Source organism: Pseudorca crassidens, chromosome 10 (assembly GCF_039906515.1).
Source record: "Pseudorca crassidens isolate mPseCra1 chromosome 10, mPseCra1.hap1, whole genome shotgun sequence".
NCBI lineage: Eukaryota > Metazoa > Chordata > Mammalia > Artiodactyla > Delphinidae > Pseudorca > Pseudorca crassidens.
In genome coordinates, this window is record NC_090305.1 from 21774215 (window position 1) to 21790967 (window position 16753).

At 42.6% G+C, this 16753-nt stretch overlaps 1 protein-coding gene across 2 annotated transcripts; it reads left to right on the forward strand.

Annotated features, from left to right (window-relative positions):
* Positions 1–3299: 3299 nt before the first annotated feature.
* Positions 3300–15130, forward strand: ZSCAN9 (zinc finger and SCAN domain containing 9). 2 transcript variants are annotated; one of them, XM_067752280.1, is made up of 6 exons: positions 3300–3409; positions 5001–5507; positions 5690–5837; positions 8512–8610; positions 9801–10464; positions 13691–15130. In XM_067752280.1, the coding sequence occupies exons 2-5, from the start codon at positions 5091–5093 to the stop codon at positions 10415–10417; spliced, it is 1281 nt and encodes a 426-aa protein (XP_067608381.1). In that variant the 5' UTR covers positions 3300–3409; positions 5001–5090; the 3' UTR covers positions 10418–10464; positions 13691–15130. The 2 variants fall into 2 exon arrangements, with proteins under 2 accessions (XP_067608381.1, XP_067608382.1); XM_067752281.1 differs by lacking the exon at positions 13691–15130 and having other exon boundaries at positions 8512–8598; positions 9801–10556.
* The last annotated feature ends 1623 nt before the right edge of the window (positions 15131–16753 follow it).

Genomic DNA, 16753 nt, shown 5'->3' on the forward strand with positions numbered 1-16753 from the left:
TTAAATAGTTCTTAAATTTGAAAATGTTTAAATAGACGGGGAGGGGGGAGGAGAGGGAGAGAGGGAGACTAGTACATATCCAGGATCCCTTATCCACAGTTCCAAAATCTATAAAATTCTGAAAACTTTTTTCCCCCATGAATTTGGCACTAAAACTCATCTGAGGCAAATCTCGAAGTGAACTGAACTCGGATTTTTTTTTTAATAGTCTTAAAAAATCTGAATTCTGAAACACAGTTACTCCCAAAGGTTTATGTGTAACGAACACCATATACTCGCCTACATTTATAAGTATTCATTTTGCCATATTTGCACTCTCTCTCACATACTCTCTGGCTGACGTATTTGATAGCAAACTATAGACATCATGATATACCACCCTTGAACACTTCAGTTCCCATCTCTAAAAAATAAGGACATTTTCCGGGACTTCCCTGTGGTCCAATGGTTAAGACTCTGTGCTCTCAATGCAGGGGGCACAGGTTGAATCCCTGGTTGGGGAAATAAGACCCCACATTCCACACAGTGCAGCCAAAAAAAAATCTTAAAAATAAGGATATTTTCCTACAGAACTGCAATACCATTGTCAAGCTCAACAGAAGAGAAAAGTCAAAGGGAGATGTTTCAATGTATTCCCTTTTGTACTTTTTGTATTTTGAATCTGTGGCTCTATAACTTATTCCATAGATAACACAATTTTAAATTAGAAACAAATTGGATGGGACCTTTAATACATAAAATTGACCAGAAAGCTTGGGATCTGTCAAGCCATCATTAAAGGACAGGAAAGGATTCACAAGTACCCAATTAATAATAGAGATTGAGAGAAAAATCATTTCACTTTAATGTCCAACTAATTTGGGGCTGGTGTGCGTAGAGCTTTCATCAAGTCAGTACTGACAGAAGCATGGTAGGCACAGAAAGCCAACCCAAATCCAACACAAATGTCTATTGCTTTGAAGTAAGATTTTGTTCTCTCTGTCATAGAGAGTCCAATGTAATCAACTTGCCATTAGGTGACTGGCTGTTCCCACTGGGATATTACACCATATCTAGGGTTTCGGATTTGTTGTGGTTCAACAGTGGTGCTGTCTTGATTAGCTTTAATGAAAGAAAGCCTTTTTTTCTTTTTTTGAGAGTATGCACACCCTTTATCATGGTAGTCATGGTCACCATGTTCAAAAGTTCCTTGATCAAACACTGAGCTGAAAAAACAGTTGCTGACATCCATAGGGCAGATCAGCGTACCCACTTGCTTACTGAAACCTCTTACATGGTGGGTTAATGAAGATTTGTATGGGACACAAATAGTTTTACACTTGAATCTCACCACATACCAGCTAGTTCCCTCAATCTCTGTGTTACCAATCCTCCAAAACATTTCCTCCTCCTTCCTCTCCTCCTTCTTCTTTTCTTGAACTTACGACATAACACACAGTAGAGTTAGTATCCCAATATGCCTGTTTCCAGATTCAGGTGACCCTCGATCTTTTTAGTAAGCCATGTAGTCAGCATTTCTTCTTGTCTCTGAGCTAATGGCATTTTAAATATTTTGAGTAGAAAGTCCCAATTCTAAGTTAAAAATAATCCCTTCTGTACCAAGACACTCATCAAGCTACTGCTATAGGGGAATCTTCCTCCAAACAGACAAGTGGGAGCCAGTCTTTCTCTGGACCACAAGGAAGTCCAATGTGCTGTCCACTTGACCCTAGAGTCTAACTGGCCTGAGTCCTATAGTTGACCTACTTAACAAGCACACATAAGCCAGTTAAAGAGCCTAATTAACTGTTAGTGAGACATTTGAGAGCATGAAAACTGTGTTTACTTGTCACAGATAGGCATCAAAAATGGAAGAGAATAACACATTTAAAGCCCAAGAGAAGTTGAGCATTTACTCCCATTTTATAGTTTTTAGGAAAGTTGTACTGAGGGCTTTGCAAGTGAGGTATGCTGGAGAAAGTGATCAGGATTGGGGGCAAGTTTTCTTCATGCTGGTGCTCTTAATACACAGTTACTGGATATTTGGAAGAAGCTAAAGTAAAGGATGAAGCTTGAGCTTATTTAATGACCTCAGATGGCTAGGTTGTGTAAAACAACTAAAGAAATTTACACAGCTACAGTTTTGGAGTTAAAATGCATCATGGGGGCTTCCCTGGTGGCGCAGTGGTTGAGGGTCTGCCTGCAGATGCAGGGGAGACGGGCTCGTGCCCCGGTCTGGGAAGATCCCACATGCCGCGGAACGGCTGGGCCCATGAGCCATGGCCGCTGAGCCTGCGCGTCCGGAGCCTATGCTCCGCAACGGGAGAGGCCACAACAATGAGAGGCCCGCATACCGCAAAAAAAAAAAAAAAAAAAAGCATCATGGAACCTCCATTAACATACAAGATGCTTTTTTATTACTGTGATAAAATAAATAAACAACGAGGTTCCATTAAAACAAAGCAAAACATAATCTATGAATTACCACCATTCTTTTTGGCATAATAAAATTAATGAATGACAAACAGTACTTATAATTATGCTCTTTGGTACTAATAAAGGTAATTTAATAGGTTTTGGACTGATTTTATATTACTACTAAGAATCCAGACAACTTTGTAGCAAACAAACAAACATATAAAACCAAAACCAAACCAAACAAACAAAAAAAAGGAAGGAAGGAGGGAAGAAAAGTAGGAAGGAAAGAAGACCTCTATCAATATGTAAGGGCCTGGTCAAATAAATTGCCAGGCATGTACTTGATGTACTATTATTATGCAGCCACTAAATGAGTTAGACCTGCCTGACTGATAAAGATGTCTGGGATACATGACGTGAAAACGTTAAAATAAGTGATGGGGGAAAAGCTAAATGTAAAATAGCTCAATGCCTGTCTATCCATCTATCTATCTAACGTGTGTGAGAGAGAGACAGAGATGAGAATTATACATGCAAATTCCAAGCTAACGGTGACAGCGGTTATCTCAGGGAACTGAGGCTTAGGAGGGACAGGATGGGATTTCACCTTTTACTTTATTAATTTTGGCATTGTCCGAGCCTTTTAAAAAGTCATAGGTAATGTATTAATTTTTTAAATGTGTTAAAAATAAGCATTTTCAATAATTAACGTTTTGTGCTTCATCTGTGTTTTCAGTTTAAAACCTATCTGAGGTCCACACACGTAACGAATTCTGATTATGTGATTCACAGTTGAAATCGAACCGGACGCCCAGGAAATTGGCGGCTGGTTCCAGGTGAGGCACGCGTAGGAGGTAGGAAACGAGACACTGAATCCTAGACCGGCCGGAAGTGCCCGTGCGCGGTGGGCCCCGCGGCGGGCTGGCGTCTTTCCCGCAGGGCCATTGTTCCCGGCGCGGTCCTCCCAGCGTCGGGGCGGGAGCCCCCAACCTCCTCACCTTTTCCAGGTCCGGTGAGTCGGCCCGGGAACCGGGGTTGGGTGGGTGTGGCTGAGAAAGGGGTGTGGAAAGTGAGCTTCGGCCCCGGGCCACTGGGTCGTGCCCCGCGATCCTGGAGCCGATCCGTCACCCGGGCTGGGGGGACGTTACGCGGGAGAGGTCTCGGGGAGGTTCACTGCGGTGAATAACGGCAGCAGGATTAGGACTCAGGGCAGGAAACGCCTGGAGTCTGGGGAAATATCCTCGGGGACAAGGAAGTTAAGGACAAATTTGTAAAGACTTTTTGCAGCCTTCCTCTTGGAGAGCCAGTGTCTATACACTCTCACTCTTTGGTTCTAAAAGCAGATGAAGGGGCGTTGAATGACTGCTTGTCAAGTGCAGAATGTGACATTTTCCGATTCCCTTTCCCTTAGTTCATTGATTCTCAAACCTTGGAGTGCGTACAAATCCCTGGGGAGCCTAGAAATTAAAAGTACATAATCAGGGCTCCCTGCTCTTCCCCTCCCACCCCTAAGCCCCGGATTCCGATTCCCTAGCTGTCTGCCACAGGGCCTGTCAAGCTGGAATTCAGCTTCTGGTCTGCACTCCTGACATTTTGGAGACACTCAGACCTCCTGGGTCTCAGGCACTGCCTGGATATGAGCACACTTTTCTCTTGGGCTTCTGTGGATTCTTAGAACTGTCCGCACAAAGAATTTGACCTTAAGAAACTTACTTAACTTCCCCTGGCTCCCATTTCTTATCTAGTGAAATAGTGATTGTAATCAAACCTCAGAGGGTAATTGTGAGGATTAAATGTGGTCTTGTATCTGAAAGCATGTTGTAGACTGTTGTACAGTGTTGGCTGTTACTCTTAGGAAGCAGCAGAGCAGTGTGGAAAGCTTACAGGACTTGCAGTCGACCTAAGCTTTCCTTTCTGTAAATTTAGTAAAAATGAAACCAGACTTAATGGTTGTTTTGAAGATTAATTTAAAAAACTCAAGTAAAGATTTCAATAAAAGTTAGTTCATTTAGTCAAAGACAAGAACAACAGGGACTTCCCTGGTGGTACAGTGGGTAAGACGCTGCGCTCCCAATGCCAGGAGCCCGGGTTCTATCCCTGGTCAGGGAACTAGATCCCGCCCCCCCTAACTAAATGATCCCCCGTGCCGCAAATAAGACCCGGCGCAGCCAAATAAATAAATTTTAAAAAATTATTTTTAAAGGCAAGAGCAATATTTCCATTTATTCTTTCTCTAATTTGATTTTTATACAGTGAGTCTGAACTTTTTAACCATTCTGAGTGATCTGTATGGCCCTTAATTCCTCCATGAACTCCGTATGGTATTATTGCTATTTCTTTTTCACATTAAAAAAGTGAGATTGAAACAAGATAAGAAATTGGCACAAGGTCAAACAATTAGTAAAAGTTAGAACTGGAATAAAACCTAGGTCTGGGTAACTTGAAAACCTATGCTTTTTGTACATTATGACCTTATATTTTCCACTATTCTCATCTTTGGTTACCAAGTCACTTTACTTTCAGTGAAGAGCTTTAGGTGTATGACAGTTGCTTATATTATCAGTTTTTTGTCATTAACTATTGCCATTTTTCTACCTAAACAGTGATTTTTACTGCTTAGGAGGGAACTTCCAAAGGTGTTTCTAAAACATAGCTCCAGCTAGAGGGTGCCTTTTAAGCTGTTCGAGATCAAAATGAATACAGACTCCAAGGAGGTTATATCCCTGGATGTTCAAGCGCGTGATGTTTGGGAAGAACTGACAGTGAAAGCAGAGGCAGAAAGTCACCTCCAAATGCAGGAATCCGGACTGAAACGCAATAATCCACTGGCAAGGGAGATCTTCCGAAGGCGCTTTCGACAGCTCTGCTACCAGGAGACCCCTGGACCAAGGGAGGCTCTCACCCGACTCCGGGATCTTTGCTACCAGTGGTTGAGGCCGCATGTGAGCACGAAGGAGCAGATTCTGGACCTGCTGGTGCTGGAGCAGTTCCTGTGTATCCTGCCCAAGGAGGTGCAAGGCTGGGTGCAGGAGCACTGTCCAGAGAGTGGGGAAGAGGCAGTGATTCTGCTGGAGGATCTGGAGAGAGAGCTCGATGAACCACAACATGAGGTAGGAAGGGAGATTCGCCAGGGAAAGAGTATATGTAGGTCACCGAGGACCTTTGTGTCCTCTGCTTTGTATCCTCTTGACTTTGCTGATTAAATGAGACTCAGCTTTCTGCTTCTCTCTGGGAAATGTTTCTTTAGACAATTAATTTCTTCAGAAGTCACATCTTGTCTCTTTATTTCTAGATGGTAGCCTACAGACACCGACGAGAAGTCCTCTCTAAAGAGACAGTGTCTCTAGGAGAGCAGATGTCACTGGGCCTTCAGTCCCAGCCTAAGGAGCCCCAGCTCACATGTGACCCTGCTCAGGAGCCCCACCGTATCGGAAAGACAGGTGAGGGACAGGATTTATCTGGTGTTGAACATATCCCACCTGGTCAAGTACAAACCAACAAAAAAACAGAGCTGGGAAACCAGGGGGTCAGAAGACGCTTTACCAGCAATGTTCAGTGCTTCCGAGTGCCTAGTGTGCTTGTCTTTGTCCCGATCCTCTGCATGCAGTCTTCCCCTGGGTACCATCCTGGAAGCTCTCTTGTCTGCTGGCACATGGTACATTAGGAAGACTTTTAGGAATCACTGTGGAGCACAACTTTAGAGAATGGGCTTCAAGGTTTGACAGACAGGTTCATATCATGGCTTTGCCTCTTGGAAGCTGCTTGTACCTGGGCAGGTTACTTAACCGATTGATCAAGGTTTCTTCATCTGCAAAATGGGGTTAATAATAGTATTGTCTTAGTCTGCTCAGGCTGCTGTAACAGAATATCACAGACTGGGTGGCTTAAACAACAGAAGTTTTTTTTCTCATAGTTCTGGAGGCTAGAAATTGAAGATCAGAGTGCCATCAGAGTTGGTTTCTGGTGAGACCTGTCTTCCTGGATTGTAGAGAGCGGCCTTCTTGCTGTGTCCTCACATGGGCATTCCTCTCTGCATGTGCCTGTGGAGAGAGAGAGAGAAAGACAGAGTCAGAGAGCGCTCTGGTAGTTCTTCCTCTTCTTCTAAGAACATCAGTCCTATTGGATTATGGCCCCACCTTTAATTACCTTAATTATCTCCCTAAAGACCTTATCTCCAAAAACAGGGCTTCAGGGCTTCCCTGGTGGTGCAGTGGTTAAGAATCCGCCTGCCAGTGCAGGAGACACGGGTTCGAGCCCTGGTCTGGGAAGATCCCACATGCCGCGGAGCAACTAAGCCCGTGTGCCACAACTACTGAGCCTGCACTCTAGAGCCCGTGAGCCACAACTACTGAGCCCACGCTCCTAGAGCCCGTGCTCCGCAACAAGAGAAGCCACTGCAATGAGAAGCCCGCGCACCGCAACGAAGAGTAGCCCCCGCTTGCCGCAACTAGAGAAACCCGGGTGCAGCATCGAACACCCAATGCAACCAAAATTAAACAAATAAATAAACAAAAACAGGGCTTCAACATACGAATTCGCAGTGGGGATAACACAGTTCAGTCTATAACAAAAATGTACCTCAGAAGGTTGTTGTGAGCGTTGAATACAAACAATTTGTGAAAAACACTTGGCACGCATTATGCTTAATATAGAGTAACTGTTCTTATCAGAAACTACCAGTGCCACCCTTGTCAATTTGGGTTTACATTTGCAGTCAGAAGATATGAGATATGCTTAGTAGGTGGCAAACTGGATGAGAAAATCCAGTGGAATAGACTTTGCCATTTCCTTGTATGCAATCTCCTTAGTGGTGTCAGTACCGGGCACCAGTGGGTATAGTAGTGGGCACTTGGGGCTGAGTCAGCTGCCTTCCCATTCTAGCTCTCCCTGCAGAATTTGGCTCCAAATTCTGTCTAATTTCCCACACATAACATCACAGCCTCTTTCTGACTTCTTGTTACCCTTCTGGTAACCCATCTACAGCAGAGGTTTCCTGTTTTCATTTTCACATTACTCCATATGTATCCAAGTCACAGCTTTTCTTGCTGCTCTGCCTCCTGCTTCTATTCATTTCATTTATCCTACCAATCATACAGTTATCTTGGATTTTGGAACACATCTCTTGATTTAAATTAAAATTATATTTGATGAGTAAACTCTGTGCACACTGCAGACCTTCCTCTGACTCCCATGACTTCATCTTATTAAAATTCTTTCTGGTTTCATTTTCCCCCTTTATGAGCATCTTTCCAGTCAGTTTCTTTGCTACTTTCTTCCTCCTCTCCCCATGAACTTGGATTTTTCATTTTCCATTTATTTTCTCCTTTCTTCTACTTTCCAAACTGCACCTAGAACCCTGCTGAGAACCCTTCCTCCAGGGTACATCTGAGTAAGTCTGTTCCCCCATCCATCCATCTAGTCATTCATTCATTCAACAAATATTTATTAAGCATCTACAGTGGCTACAGGAGAGTATCCAGAGGGCATCTACAGATCAGAGAATTCTCCCTATAGGACTATCAATGCAGGTGTGTGTTATACATTTAGGACAAGCTTATTTTGTAAAGCAACATAGTGTTTGGGATTAAAAGGACCAAATCGAAGTTCCAGCTGTTTGGTTTTTTAGCCAAGCAACATTTAAAGTTACTTTATATCACCGAGTTTGAATTTCGTTTAGAATTCTTAGTGATAGTAAAAGAAAATACAAATAATGCATAAGTTTACATAGTAAAAAGTAAAAGTTCTCCTCTAAGTCCAACTCCCCAGGAGTAACCACTCTCGTCAAATTGCTGTACATTTTCCAGACTTTTTTCTAAATATAGAGTCTGTCTAGCTATATGTCTGTCTGCCTTTTATTTTTTTCCTAGTTCTTTTTTTTTTCCTAGTTCTTTAAAGAAGTGGGATAATAGCATCAGGGGGTTTGTGGTGAATTAGTTTGATAATGTATGTGAAAGTGCTTTGTAAGTCATGGAAGGCTGTATAAATGATAATTATTAAAAGGTGAGAAATGTCTTCGTTTTTATATTCTACCCAGTTCCTTTGTGCATTTCAGATATAAATGTGAAGTTTGGGCAGCAGTACTGATCTCACTTGTGGCCCATTTCTTCTCTGCAGGCACATTTCTGTTTTGCAAACCTGTTGTCATCTCCCAGCTAAAAGGAGGAGAAGAACCATGGTCTCACCCCACAGGAGTCCTAAGAGGTACCTATCCAGGTGTGTGAGGGACAGTGCAGTTAGATATGGGAGAAAAAGCCAGATGTTGGTTAAAGGAGGGGGTTGGGGGCAATTTTCCTTGGGCTTTTCTGGGTTGCAAGGTGGGAATCACACCTTGGGAACCCTAAGAATTCCACAGCAGCTGCTCTCTAGTGTTTAGACAGTTTGGGTCTGTTTGTCTCCATTCTCACCTTCAACTCTTCCAAGCAGAGAGGGTCTAATTGGGTTGGTTGGACACTGTCCAACATGAACCAGTCCTACAGGCAGCCTTTGCCTCAGTGCTGGTCCCTGGGCCAGTCAATTGAGGCCATAGTAGTAGCACTGATTTCAGTCCTTTCTCTTTTATTCATTCAGCAAATATTAATTGATCAGCCACTATGTGCCAAGCTTGCTTCTCAGGGAATAAACCAGAAAGATCCTGTTTCCGCGGAGATGAGATTGTAGCAAGGGGGAGACAGACAATAAGCATATAAATAAGGAGATGATATGTTAGGAGGTGGTGTTATGGAATGAAGCACAAATAGAACTGCCTAAGGGGGTTATGACTGCTATGGATGGGGCACACAGATTGTAGTTTTAAATAGAAGAATTAGGGTGAGAATTGAGCAAAGACTTGAAGGAAGTGAGAGAGTGAGGGTTGCTGTTATCTGAGGTCCGAGCTTTCCAGAAAGAGAGAGGCGCTAGAGCAAAGGCTTTGTGCTGGGGATGCACCTGGGATGGTTATGGATTAGAAACATAAAGTACTGCCTGAAGCACCTAGAATAGGAGAAGCTCAGTGCTTGTTCCATAAATGACTGACTGAATGAATGTATACATAAGGTCAGTTTCCTTGGAAAGGGTCACTTGGAGGCTCCCTGCCTCACAGAGGGGAGGGAGTTCTCAGGGAAGACTCCAAAGAAGCCACTCTGATCCTGACCCTTCTCTTCCCGTGAAGAAGTATAAAAAAAATTCTCTCCAGGCCCCATCCATGTTGGGGTGGATCAAGCTGCATTTCTCCAAAGAGGGCAAACCTCCCTCATTACCTAGAAGAAGGTGTTAACACACTGGCCCTTCTGCTTCTAACCTCCTGCCTACTCTATGACGTAGAGTGACATCAGAATAGAAGCACCTTGCATTTCTGTGCACATAGTGACCCTCCTGTCACTAGGCTCAGGGGACAAGTGACATTTACCTGGTCTTTTTTGTTTCAGATGGAATGACCAAGACTGAGAACAGAGAGTTGGTGCTAAGGAAAGACTGTCCTAAGAGAGTGGAACCACATGGGAAAATGTCTTACGGACAGACCTGGGAGATATCACAGCAGGATCCGCGACACAGAGAAGTTGGTGACTGCAAGGGTGGGGTAGAGAGGCACTGGGGAAACCCCTTAGGAACCGGACCACACAGATGTGAAGAATGTGGGAAGAGCTTTGCTCAGAGCTCAGGTCTTGTTCGACATCAAAGAGTTCACACTGGAGAAAGACCCTACGAATGTAATGAGTGTGGGAAAACCTTCAGTCGGAGTTCGGGTCTTTTTAATCACCGAGGAATCCACAATATTCAGAAACGGTACCACTGTAAGGAGTGTGGGAAGGCCTTCAGTCAGAGTGCCGGTCTCATCCAGCATCAGAGAATCCACAAGGGAGAAAAGCCCTATCAGTGCAGCCAGTGCAACAAGAGCTACGGTCGGCGTTCATTTCTCATCGAGCATCAGAGAAGCCACACAGGGGAGCGACCTCACCATTGCAACAAATGTGGGAAAAGCTTTAATCGCCACTGCAACCTCATCCGCCATCAGAAGATCCACGTGGTGGCAGAGCTGGTCTAATCCAAGCTGTGTGCAAGTTTTCCAGATCACTGGCCAAGTCGTGCGGGGTAGGTTGAGACTAGAAAACGCCTTTCTTCCTGTCTCCACTAAGTGTATTTTGGTCTGGGGACATTCAAAGAGGGAGGTTTGGGTTTTTGAAGCTGCTACTTTCCCTTTGGTTCCTTTGCACTTTCCTGTTCTTACTACCCCCATCTCTCTTATTTATTCTTTTTGAGATGGCTGCTAAACTTTTCTAATAATGTAATAAATGGCACTGCTATAGCCAACATGCCAGAAAGATCTGTATCTGTGTTTAACCCCTAAAGATCCCGTAGAGCTCTGCTGATGTTTTACAGTAAATGGGTCTTTGGTGTCCCCCGTTCCCCAGTACCTGCATAGTAAATACCTTTTGTGCCTACTGCTTCCCTCTGACACCTGCGTGATGCTCCCCTGGGATAGTGACCAGCACTGGCTGGGTTCCACTTACTTAACCACAGTTGGTCCTCACAACAACCACACAGGGAAATGAGTATTATCATTATCCTGTTTTACAGATGAGGAATTGAAGATTCACAAAACCCAAGCCTCAGCACCAAGGCTTAAACCCTGGACTTTTATTTTTAGTAACTTTAAATTATGGAATAATTTTAGACTTATAACAAAGTTGCAAAGATAGAGTGCTTATATACCGTTCACCCAGCTTCCTCTAGTGTTAACATCTCACATCGGGTCTTCTTAGTTAAACCCTTGGCTTTTGACTCCAAATTCCAATCTGTTTACAGTGTCATGCTTCATACTGGTATTCTCAGATTCCCTCATTTGAGCTTAGTCACCTGAAATTCCCTTAGTGCTTTCCCGTCACATCTTCAGCGTTACAAAAAGTCATCGGTATTCTGAGTACAAGACATCGGAGCATTGGGTCATCATCCATAAGATGCTTTAAAAACTACCATATTAAATGTCCTGAGTTTTTCCCTTCTGTCGCTTTGCTTAGGTCTGGAGTTGTCTGCTGATGTTCTGATCTAATCTCATGTCCATTGTTTTTTTCACACTTAGGATCCTGGTGAATGCTCTCATTCAGTGTTCTACATACCTTCCCATATAACTGTATTTTCTTTGGAACTGCTATCCCTTTATCAGTCCTGACCTTTCCATCTGAAACAATAATCCAGTGAAAAGAAGGGACCTGTTGTAAGGGAGAAAATCTTCCAAATGAAATGCAAGAGTAGGAAGTTTGTGTATATCTGAAAACTATTTGAAGAGGGAATAATATGAGAAGGGCATGAGAAAGATGAAATCTGTGGTGCCAGGGGCCAGAAAGACAGAGAACATGTACGTGGGATGAAGAAAGGAAGGAAAAGTTCAGACAGTGGACATCAGTCGGTAAAAGGACTGAAGATGGGCATAGGAACTTATCCAGAATGGTACAGAATGGTTATGGATGCGTCAAGATTTGACTGTGCAGGGCAAATATGCAACAAACTGTCAACATGGTAACTAGGGTGGATGGGGGATTATATGGCCCTTTCACATTCTGTGTTACTTATCTTTGAACTGTGAATGTGATGATCCTACAGAGGTGGTATGGACCCCGCTTCCCAGTTACTAGAGATGATGCCATGCACACACACAAGAATGTATGAAAAATTTATTACTCTCATCATGGAACTCTCTGGAGATAGCAGGGCAGCACCCAAGCTGGTCCAGAACTGGCTTGAGTAGCATAAGGAGAGTGAGAGTTAGTGGCCCTGGTTTTTATTGTGATTAGGGGATGGGTCCAGGAAATAGTTCTCATTGCACAAATAGATAAGGGCTTGCATAGCTTGAACTTCCTTCAGGTGCCAAGTGAGGAGGCACTGGGATTTCTTATAAACTTGCCCAGATGTGGGGCAGAAGGGAAGGGGAAGATAGAGGTTGAAAGCTGTCAGTGATCAAACATCAAAAATGGAGTCAAGCTTTTTTAAAAATTACAGTTTAAAGAGAATCAGTTCAGGAGATGCTTTTATTTACCATGTGATTCTGGTCTCTCTGTCCTTATAAACTAAGGAGTAATTACAAATTTAGCATTCAATCAATTTTTAAAAAAATGTGTGTAACCAGAAAAAACATGTGTTAAAAAACCAAAAATTCATACTTGTCCATTTGACTTCCTGAAACTCTCACTTCTGCAGAGTGGCTCACCTCCCTGTGAAGTCAGCTGAGGCTTTCTAGAAAAGGTGAGCCCCCAGAGGCAGCCTTTCCCCTCACCAGCCTCTTAAAGGGGATGTGGCTTATGGGACCAGAGGTGAAATTTCAGGGGTTCCTGATCTGTTTGGAGACATAACAACTCCTTCTTTCCTTCTCGAGAGGATCAGCTGGGACCTATGAGTAATTAAGAACATTTAGATTCAAAAGGGCATTACTATGGTAGTGATTAATTTTAATACACTGAGGACCCATAATGTCCATCATATTTTCAAAAGGGTTGGAGAACTAAATGAAGTCAAGAACCACTGCTCGAGGGGTGGTGGAATGACAAGAAATAGGTGTGGTGGAGCCTATTCAGAAAGAGCCCTGACTCACCCACTTTTGTATCATACACACACACACACACACACACACACACACACACACACACACACACACACACACACACACACACACACACACACACACAGAGACAGACAGAGTCCCACATCAACCTTTTCATCTGCTCTCCTGGTTCACCAAGTTCTCTCTCCAGATCCTCCAGCACAGTCACTACCTCCTCTTCACATTCTGGATGACATCCTCACACTCGGACCAGTTGCTGGTCATCCTACCCTTGAATATTTAACAAGATGATACCCAATGCATCAGAGGCCAATGCTTTGGGGGCACTTTCAAGGTATAGAACTAATTGTTGAACAGAAAGGTATTACTATCAGATGAGCTAAATGAAGGCTGTAACCAGGAGATTCTCTGAAGCTCATATAGCAAGAAGTTAACTCAGAACTCAACCCACAATTTGGGAAATCCTAGATGTCTTCTACATTCTGTTCACCCTTAGGAAACTTTCTTTGACTCGTAGAGAAAATGCAGGTATCTGAGGCAGTGTTTCCAGGTTTGCCCAATCCCCTTGGGAGCAAGGTAGAGAAATGGAGAGAGAAGGAATATACTAGACTTCTCTTTGAGATCACATCAAAGGCTGGCTTTCATCACAGCTCATGCTGTAGCCTTTCACAGTGGCAGTACCTAACCAAGTGCTTGATGTCATTTGCCACTTTCCAACTTCCTCCACTTCTGTTATTTACTTTCCTGAATCTGTTTCCTTAGGTCTGACTGAAATTCCAGTCTTATTCATGGGACTGTGGACTACCCAAGCCAGGAGAGTCACCACTGTTACCTGTACAACAGCTGATGAATAATGTAGGTGAGGGGTACTGTTCATGAGAAACAATATAGGTGGGTAGAAATCTTACTGGATAACTGAAGCTCTGGGTAACAAAGCTTCTAGTGCTAATTTTGCTAGTAATTAGATGGGGAACTTGAGCAGTCCCTAAATTTCTCTGTGTTTCAGCAGAGAAGTGAATCTTTTAGTTTCAAGGGGGTCTTTAAAAGTGACCATGGGGAGGAGTTAATAAACTGAAATATTTTTAAGGAGTCTACAAATTAGCCATAATACCTTTAATTTTGTCTGGCAGCAGGTGACTCTTCCTCAAGAGGTAAAAGCAGTGCAAGAGTTAAAATGTGAGTGCTGGCCTCCTATACCAATATATGTATATATCTTGAGGGAATTTGAATTATTAAAAAATCATTATGCATGCAAAGCTTTATCACTATAATACTGAAAGGGAATATATGTCTAAGGAAAATTCATAAGTAATGCTCCAAATCATGAGATAGGTGTGTATGCATAACCAGAGTCTTTGACCCAAGAACAAATAACGTGCAAAAGGACATCGACAAAGACTGTTGGACATATTTTCTCAGATTTTAGGGGTCTGGGATTTCATTTTACTCTAGTAACAAGCTAATTAACTTAGCCTGTGATTGTTTCATGGAATCTGGCATAAAATACGAGTTCCTGGGCCAGAAACAAAGGATTTTATATGATTCTAAGGAGGCCCAATGCCTTTCACATTTTGCCTTCAGAATTTCATTGTGTTTCTCCAATGCATCGATGCCCGCCCACCTCCCCACCCCCCAAATAGCCATACTATTTAAAAGTCCTTGTAATTGTTATTCTTCTCCAATTCTCAAAACCCTTAGGCGTGACAGTCCTCCTTGGGCCTTTTGTGCTCCTACATGTCTTGTTGCATGGGTCCAGGATATAAGGCCCTGATCTTTTTTTTACTTTTTTTCTTTTTTTCCCACCCCATTTCTTATAGATAGCAAGCCTAACACTTGTTATTCATAGATAGCAAGCAGCATGAGATCATCGTATTTACATCAGTTGCCCTTGCCCCCAAGTCCCAAGGAGGTGACATGATGGGCTCAGGTGGATGCTCTACACACAACATGCCTATGCTGCATCCAGGGAAGCCTGAATTTAGGAAATCCTCAGCTTTTATAACAAGCAGTAAGTAAGCCTGGTAACTGACCACTGGGATGTGTTATCTCATCTTTCAAGATTACCAGCTACATAAACAATCTTGAGGAATAGACTGGTAAAAAAATGACCAGGGTCTTGTCCTAATTCTGTTTTGTTCTTTTATTCCTTTTTTTAAAACATTGTGCTCGTGACGTCCTATTAAAATTTATGTATTTATTCTTCTCATAGTTTATTTTTTTGTTAATCCCCACTGGAATATAAACTCCATGAGGGCAGAAATCTTTGTTGTTTTTTTGTTACTGTTGTATTCTGAATATCTAAAACAGTGTCTGGCTCAGAAAAGTGACTCAATTAACATTATTGTTCATGTACAAGACTCCTACAGGTTAAATAATTTAAAGCTGTTAAGTCCATGTGTATATCATTTTCAACTTTACTATACAGTATATACTGACATAGTTTTTTTTGTTTTTTTGGCATGCCATGTGGGATCTTAGTTTCCTGATCAGGGATCTAACCCATGCCCCCGGCATTGGGAGCACAGAGTCTTAACCACTGGACCACCAGGGAAGTCCCTGACATTGCTTTTTTTTTTTTTTTTTTTTTGGCTGTACGCGGGCCTCTCAATGTTGTGGCCTCTCCCGTTGTGGAGCACAGGCTCCGGACGCGCAGGCTCAGCGACCATGGCTCATGGGCCCAGCCGCTCCGCGGCATATGGGATCTTCCCGGACTGGGTCACAAACCCGTGTCCCCTGCATCGGCAGGTGGACTTTCAACCACTGCGCCACCAGGGAAGCCCCTGACATTGCTTTTTAAGATGAGCATACAGGCTTACACACCCATCAGCTGTGTACAAGAGTTCAAAAATTTTCACATTCTTACTAGCAAATATTATTGAAGCTCTGCAAAATTTTGCTGAGGTATGGGTATGAAATGGCTTAAAATTTATCTTCTCTTAGTAAATAATGAGGTTAAGGATCTTTGCTTATGTTTGTTGGTCATTCCAGATTCCACATCTATGAATTGCCTGTGTATGGTTCTTGTCAATTATTCTGTTTGATTGTTGGCTTTTTTCTTGTTTATTTGTTAGTGCTCTCTGTATAGTCTGTATATTGATCCTTGTTGATCATATGGCTTGCAAATATCTTCTGTCAGTCTTCTGTTTGTAGTTTCTACTTGTTTCCAGTATCTTTTGATGTAGTTTTAAATTTTAATGATGTCAAATTTACGAAATTTTTCCTTCACATTTTGTGCAGTTTGTGTATTTTAAAAGAAATCTTGCTTTATTCAAGAGCATAAAAAATGCTTCTAATTTTTTTCTAAAAGTGTGAAAGTTTTCCTTTTTGACTTTTAAGTCTTTAAACAACTGAAAGTAATTTTTTATTTGTCAACCAAATTTTTTTTTCCATTTATATCAAAACATTGCAGTGCTATTTATCAAATACTGTATATACACGTATACACCTACATGCCTACATCTATATTTATTTCTATAAGTAACTGTAGATATTGGGAATTGAGTTCACGCTGATACCTTCAATTCCAATCCAACACCACAGGATACATTTCGGCCTTTCTCTTTTTCATGTTTGTAACTCCTTTTCTGACATGAGGAATCTGGCTCCCAATATCTTGTGTATTTACTTAATTGATTAATCCTTCCTGTGTGTAATCAATTTCCCCATGTCGTCTTGCTCCTCTCATGGGCTCAGACCTCAGATCTTACGTTGGTGAAACTTGAATGGGGTCTGTGGAGTAGGTAGTTGTAATATATCAGTATAAATTTTCCTGCTGTAGCTTCCTTCCTTCACCCCTCTGAACACTCTTCTCACTCACTGGGGCTC